At 36.6% G+C, this 7,884-nt stretch overlaps 1 protein-coding gene across 1 annotated transcript; it reads right to left on the bottom strand.

Annotated features, from left to right (window-relative positions):
- Nucleotides 1-5,479: 5,479 nt before the first annotated feature.
- Nucleotides 5,480-6,087, bottom strand: LOC120193525 (auxin-responsive protein SAUR36-like). The gene has a single exon (XM_039196010.1). The coding sequence runs from the start codon at nucleotides 6,058-6,060 to the stop codon at nucleotides 5,554-5,556; it is 507 nt and encodes a 168-aa protein (XP_039051941.1). The 5' UTR covers nucleotides 6,061-6,087; the 3' UTR covers nucleotides 5,480-5,553.
- Between the last annotated feature and the right edge of the window lie 1,797 nt (nucleotides 6,088-7,884).

Below are 7,884 nucleotides of genomic sequence, written 5' to 3'. Positions count from 1 at the left end.
CAGATGCTCTGTTATCATTAATGGTAGGGCATTCTCCATTAAAATCATTACAGAGGATCATGAAGAAGGTAGAGTCTTCATTGACGGTACACCAGAGGGTAGTGGAGAGATGTCTCTAGAAGGTGATGGAGGCTCCTAGTTTCCTAGGTTACAGGAGAACTTTGCGGCTTCTGCTGGTCTCGAGGAGAACCTTATGGAAGAAAGCTTTAATAAATCATAAAGTCAGAGGTGTGTAAAAGGTGGTCTGAAAAGCTGGTCTTCACATGTAGATTTCCTGAGGGTAATATAGAGGTTGTCGGTGATGGCTTGCATGACGTGCTCATCCGGTTTAACGATGGGCCTATTTTCCAGATGGTGGATGATAACATTGATCTTGTGGATATTAATAGAGAGCAAGCCCAGTGTGGGATGACCCAATCTATTTCTAATAGTTTTAGATTACTAGGCGTTCCAATAATCCAAGTCTATTCTCTGCTAGACCGAGTGGATAGAGTGTGGGGAGAAGCTCCTACGGTTAACTTAGATAAATTTCCAGTCAATTTCGATGGTGTTTTTAATTCTGCAGTGGAAAGGGGGTGAATAATGTCTCTTCTATGCAAAATGGCAGAAAGGCTTGTTGTAGAAAGAACTCTCTGCAAAAGAAGAAAAATACGAAGATTAGTAGGGCGAAGTCTATTGCAAAAAAACCTTTCGATGGGGTGGGTGCTTCCAGTGGGGTCAATTTCGATCGGCCTATGGGGAGTGATATGAAGCCGAGGCAACCTTAGCAGTGGCCAATTCATTGGGTGTGCAATTTGACGCTCCTTCGAAGAGGGTGATTGCGAGATTGAAGAACTCTGTCCAATCGGGAAACATTGATTTGGATTTGTTCTTGGGTGTTATGTGTGTGATTGGTAGTTTTTTATGGTTTTATATTTTTTTATCTTGTCATAGAATATTAGAGGGTTAGGAAGGAATGAAAAAGTGAGAGCAATTTGTTGGGCGATTGATTCAAATAAAGAAGGGTGGTGTTGCTACAGGAATCGAAAATGGGGAGCCTATCTGTTGGTGTAGAGAGAAGGTTAAAGGGTCGGTTTGCTAGGGAGTTGGTTTGTGCTCCGGCAGAGGGTGCTTCAGGGGGGTTGATTTCTATATGGGATAATGACGTTTTTAACGTTAAGTTACATAATGTTTTCAGGAGAGTCATTATGTTAAAAGGTTTCTTGTACAACATAATCAAGAAATAGGCATCATCAATGTTTATGGTCCGAATATATATGGTGATAGAGTGAGTTTCTTTGAGCAGTTAAATACTATTATAGAGAATCTGAAGGTTCCGGTCATTGTGGGTGGGGATTTTAATATAGTGAGGTCGGATTTGGAGAGAACAGGGGATCACAACATCGCGTCCTCAACGTCGGTCTTTGAAGATTTTATTTCGAAATGGGATCTGGTTGACGTTCAAAGTTTGGGTAGTGTTTTCACTTGGTTCAGGGGTGGTCTGAGCACAACTGCTAGTAGGTTATATCGATTTCTTGTCTCGGCTGATATTGTGAGTTTAAGTCCTAATCTGGTGCAAACAACTCTTAATAGAGGCATATCAGATCACTGTCCTATTCTGTTGAGTGATAGGTTGCCAAAAATGGTAAGTAGGCCTTTCAAATGGTTTAACCATTGGGTAGGTGAACCAATGATTGCTGATAAAATTAAATTGTTTCTTGGCGCCAATCATGGGAAAGATTTGAACCACGTTCTAATGTTAGCTAAGAACGCGATTAAGGAATGGGTTGGTGTGCGTAGAGAGTCAAATGATGAGTCGATTATTGCCTTGGAGAAAAAAATTGATTCATTAGAAGCTTTCTGTATTGTGAATCCTAGTGATAAGATATCTCAAGCAGAACTTATGTCAATAAAGGCAAAGTTGTGGTCGGAGCATAGACTTATGGAAAGAGAATGGTTGCAAAAGTCGAGACTAAAGTGGTTTAGAGAAGGATATAAGAATACCAAATTCTTTCATCTTACTACTGCGTTCAGAGGGCGCAAAAATCAGATCTCGAAACTGAAGGTGAATAATTCGGTCTTCAAAAATCAAGTAGGGATTCAACAAGTTTGTGTTAATCACTTTTTCTCTTGTTATAATGAGGTGAATACCATCCCGATTAAGAGGTTTGATGTCCCGTTTAAAAGGATTGGAACTGCTACTAGAAGATGGATCGAACATCTTTTCTCGAAAGAGGAGATTTGGCTCGCTATTAATTCTTTGGATGGTTCAAGAGCCCCCGGGTCGGATGGTTTTAGCTTGGATTTTTTTAAGAAGTTTTGGGAAGTTATTAAAGTCGATGTCATGAAGTTTGTGGTAGATTTTTATTGGGGTAGGATTTCTGATTTATCTTTTAACAAATCTTTCATTGCTCTAATTCCGAAGAAATCTCAAGCAGTCTTTCCTGAAGATTTTAGACCTATTTTATTGGTGGGTAGTATTTATAAAATTGTGGCGCGCGTATTGGCTAAGAGGTTGGCGTCTTGTATTAACGATGTAATCGGTGAGAATCATTTTGCTTTTATGGCCGGTAAACAGATTTTAGACTGTTCCTTGATTGCGAATGAGATCGTTGACGATCTGAAAAAAAACAAGAGAGAAGTAGTTTTGGTTAAAGCAGATTTTAGAAAAGCATACGACACAGTCGATTGGGATTTTTTGAGCTTGATTTTAAAGAAAATGGGGTTTGGAAAAAGATGGAGGAGATGTATTTTCTTTTGTATTTCGACACCTATGATTGTTGTTTTGGTTAATGGGAGTCCATCGAAATATTTTCCTATTAAAAGGGGCTTAGGCAAGGATGTCCGCTGTCGCCTTTTTTTTTTAATATTGTGGGAGAGGCACTTAGTGGTTTGTTGAATAAAGCGGTTGCTCTTGATGCTTGTCAAGGGGTGCATATCGGTTCAAATAGAGTAACGACTTCCCACATTCAATTCACCGTTGATTTAATTCTGTTTTCGGAAGCTAATGAAGAAAAAAATTTCAATTTGTTCCGGGTTCTTAGAATCTTTGAGGTTGCTGTTGGGCTCAAATTAAATATGCAGAAAACATTACTATTTGACATTAATGTGAATGAGTGCAGAGTCAAAGAGTGGACAAATTTGTTGTAGTGTGATTGGTCCAGGTTGTCATCGATGTATTTGAGGCTACCCTTAGGTTACAAAAAAAAACCTAAAGCTGATGTGGAATCCTATTGTAGAGAAGGTCAAGTCTCGCCTACAAGGATGGAAAGGTAAGTTGTTTTCTTTCGGGGGATGGATTACCTTGATTAAGTATGTGTTGGTTAATCTACCGGTGTACTACATGTCATTATTTTCTATGCCTAAAGCTATAGCTGAGGAGATTAATAAATATATAGCCAGATTTATGTGGAACGTTAAGTCTGACAGATGTATTCATTGGATAAAATGGGATATGGTGAGTGGTCCGAAATCCCATGGTGGTCTAGGATTGTTTGATGTCAAAGTTAGGAATTGAGCACTGTTGAATAAATGGATCTGGCGTTTCAGTGAGGAGATAGATAGTTTATGGAAAAGGATTATTGTTGCTAAATATCATTCTGATCCTGTCGCAATTCTCCCCAAAAGTATTAACGTCAGAAGGTCGAAAGGGTTGTGGATTGACATCGTGTTTCCGATATTGTCAATGGAGGATGACTTCCTTTTAGACGTTTGGTGTGCAATAGGGAATGGTTCAAGAATAGAATTCTGGAGTGACCACTGGACTGAGGTTAGATCTTTGAAGGCAGCTTTCCCTCGAATATATGGGTTGGCTATTAAAAAACTCGGCAAAATTTGTGAGTTCGGGAGTTGGGGTAATGGAGTTTGGCTATGGAGAATTGAGTTAAGGCGTTTATTGTTCTCTTGGGAATTACCGGTGTGGAGCCAATTTTACCAAGTTATAAACATGGGTGCTGCTGCCAGTCCTGGGATTGATAGATTGTTGTGGTCTGGGGCTTCCAATGGCAAGTATTCTGCTCGAGAATTCTATATCCAGTCGGCTTCGGTTGGAAAACCCCAAGATCCTATATGGCATGTAGTTTGAAATAAGTTCATGCCTCCTAAAGTGGCTGCTTTTGTTTGGAAAGCGGTATATAATAGGTTGTCGGTAGCGACTGAATTAATTAAGAGAGGTATTAATGGTAGTGTTCAGCCGCTTTGCTCATTTTATAAAGAGCATAACGAAGATGTTAGCCATGTGTTAGTTCATTGCGTTGTTGTATGGCAAGTGTGGCAAAGGTGGTGTTCCTTATGGAATGTTATTTTCCCGCCCCCCTCGAATGTTAAACAACTTTTAGAGATATGGTCGTCTCAGTATATTAGAAGGAAAGTCAGTAAGCTTTGGCATCTCAGGTTTTTTAGACTGATTTGGAAGATATGGTTGTGCAGGAATAAGTCTAGGTTCAATGGCGATTCTTTTACAGTCGATAGGATTTTTAATCTGGTGTTATTGCAGGTTGGGTTTTGGGCTAAGATTTTATGGTCGTCTCTGATCCCTCATGTGATTGATTTTGTGCGTACTCCGGATTCCATTATCTCGGGCTGATTTTATTCAATCTTCAGTATTGTTTCTGGTTTCGATAGTTCAGTGTTGTCTTTCTCTTTATTTCTCATTTTGACTATCTTTGTTCTCCGATTCTGCTCTCTTTGGATATGCGAGGAGTTTTCTGTAGCGGTTCCTTTCTCCATAGTTCTTATCGTCTAAAAGTTTTGTTCATCAGGACTGCTTGCCCGTTGGGAGTGTCATAGTTGGCTTTTTGGGGGATGCATGCTTTAGAATTCTGCAAGTTTCTGGATCTTCTTCTATGATTGAAAGAGTGGTTGCCACTTCGTTTTGAGAGACTCGTCCTCCTTGCTCTTTGGCTTAGTTGTCTTCATATGATTTTGTTTTTCATTTCTCTAGTATCCTGTTTGATTTATTATCTTGGTTGTGATGGTTTCGTTTGATCTCGTTTTATGTATCATTTCATGTTCTTGGTTGGCTCCTGGTTTATTCATGAGTTGGACAGGGGATAGTGGTTGGACGGACGGTTGGTTCGAGTGTTGTTATTGTTTTATGTATTTGATCTTTACCACCCCAGGGTATACTCTTTTTCCTCCATTTAGGGATAGGGAGGTTTTTTAATGAGGACCTGGTCGTGGTGTACTTTGTTATCTTTCTTAATACAAAGTACCCTCTTTAAAAAAAACTATCAATGACATGATGGTTAATAAATTTAATAATAATAATTTAATATTTAATTTTATAAAATAGTTTTATAAATAAGAAGAAGAATTCGAGGAACGTTCAATGAGAAAACTGAGGCTTCAACCCATGTTATATTATATGAAATTTTAGGTTCAATTTTAGTGGTAGAGTACTAAATTGAAGCCTAAATTAAACGTTAAGCATGATTTTGAAAACAATAAAGTTTAGGTACTATAAACAGAATTAAATTTATAGTTCAAGCACTAAATATGTAATTTACCCAAAAAAACCATAACATCGGCACGGCGGCAGCCTTCTATATTTACAGAAAAATAGCTAAAATTTTTTTAATCCGCCAAAAAATAACGACGGTGTTGTTTCCGTTGGCAATGATCCCAGTCGGCAATTTTCATTTTCACCTTTTCAAACTCAGAAATACTGCAAGGTAACGTGATCCCACCCGATTGATTGAACCCGTAAACCCGCTCCGCTTCCTTCAACAGCTCACCAAATAGCGGGTGGTTGAAATAAATGACAGGCACTAACATCCTCTTCGTGTTACCTTCTGATTCGCCGACGTACACAGCAAGCTGCCCTTTCGGCACTCCAACCCGCTTCGCTCCTTTTCCACCCAATTGAATGTAACCCGGATCCGAGTTCGAATCACACAGCCCCTTGATTCCCCGTCGAATAAACGTCGCAAAAGAGCAGATTCTTGTTAAAGGGTTGTGGCTTCGGGTCGTATGTCCCAAGAAACTAATCCTGAAGTTTCTTCTTCTTCTTGTAGGTCGTATTATCCATTTGCAAACCTTCACTAGCTTGCGTCCGAGCTGGAACCCTCTGATTCTCTTCATGATCTTTACGTCGAAAAAAAATAGTGTCCGAATATGTCTTTGAGAAATAAGTGCTTATGAGACTTGCTAATGGTCTGTTTTCAGACATGGGTATCAGACTCTCATTGCAGTGCCTCTGTTTCTTGTTCGGTTTGTCTCCCCCCCCCCTAAGTTTGGTGGGTTTGGAACAGTGGCTGGTTGCTTTGGATCGAGAATTGAAGCATGACACGAGAACAAGGTTCGGTCTTTTTGGAGGAGATTGAGAGATGTTTATATAGAAGATTTTTGTAAGAGAAAATCAGAGATCGTAATGGTCAGCACCAGGCGCGCTGTAATGACTTAGTAGAGTGGGACCGAAAAGGAAATCTTTTTTTTCTTTGTTTTAACATGTTATCATGTTTGTTTGTTTGTTTGTAGGGGTTAATATATATATATATAAGGATAAACTTTATTATTTAGACTGCTATTTTTATTTTGTTTTAGTATTTAAATTTTATTATTTTTAAATTATATTTAACGTTTAGATTTTATTTTAGTATACGGTCGTTAAAAATCTAAAGACGATATTGACGTGACATCATAAGATAATATCATATCATCACTAAAAAAATAAAAAAAAAGTTCCATTTTAATAGGTTTGCCAAGTTTTTAAAGGTGGGATATGTATTTTATTTTTAACAATGATCTATATTTTGCAATAATATGATATATCATAATCAATAATATTATATCATATCCCAAAATCATTATTTAAAATAAAATTAAAATGTTCTTTGGTTTTATTTTCTCAATTTGTTTATAATTTTTTTTCTATATTTCAAAGAAATTATTATTTTATTTATACGCAACATTAATCATCGTTTATGTCACACTATATGGTTATATAGCACACATGTGATTTACATGTAAGAACATTTCTATAATGATTTAATTAATATATAATATGCTTAACATATACTGATAATTTGAAGATGAAATTAAAATATTTAAAGTTTAGTGATTGATTTAAATGAGGACCATAATTTGGGGATTAAAATGAAACATTCAAAAGTTTGAAGAAAAATTTAAAAGAAAAAATATAGTTTAAGGATGAAATTAAAACATTGAAAAATTTGGAAACCAATTTAAAATTAGTATCATAATTTATTTACATGCGGTGCAATACTCATGTAACTTTACAAGCACTAACTATTATTTGCCTATTTGGTCTAATTAGTTGAGACAAATTTAGAGATTTAAATATTGATATATAAAACATTTATCTTTTAATCTATAAATTAAATAAAGTACGGGTAATTTATATATTATTTTAGTGGTTAAAATAATCGTTGTTAATTCCAAGGTTACGAGTTCGAGCACCAACAACCGCAAGGATAATTGAGCGTTTATTGTCAAATAGTTGAAAGTACTTATAACAGATACTACTTTGTAATTACCTTTAGCTCCACCAAATATATATATATATATATGGGTAAACTACACCAAATATATATATATGAGTAAACTACACGGGATACCACTAAACTATGGTTAAAAATCAATTTGACCACCAAGGTTTTAATTGAATCAATCGGACCACCCAACTATTTTAATGTTTCAATTAAACCACCGCCCGTTAATTTTTAATGTAGGTGGTAATGTGTCCGTTAATAAAATTAGTATAATTCTATATTTGGTCCTTAATATTTACATATTCTATCAATTTAGTCACTATTTTAATTTAATTAAATAAATTTAACATACAATTAAATGATTACATGTGTTATTATGATAGAAATAACCATCCAGCTCAGTTGGTAGAGCACAACGTTCTTAACCTTGGGGTCGTGGGACCGAGTCCCACGG

Source organism: Hibiscus syriacus, unplaced genomic scaffold, assembly GCF_006381635.1.
Source record: "Hibiscus syriacus cultivar Baekdansim isolate YM2019G1 unplaced genomic scaffold, ASM638163v2 tig00116996_pilon, whole genome shotgun sequence".
Classification (NCBI taxonomy): domain Eukaryota; kingdom Viridiplantae; phylum Streptophyta; class Magnoliopsida; order Malvales; family Malvaceae; genus Hibiscus; species Hibiscus syriacus.
This window is presented reverse-complemented; position numbering and strand designations above follow the sequence as displayed.

Bases quoted from the DNA above. Each gene is read 5' to 3' on its own strand.
- LOC120193525 (XM_039196010.1), bottom strand. From the start codon at position 6,060: ATGAAGAGAATCAGAGGGTTCCAGCTCGGACGCAAGCTAGTGAAGGTT.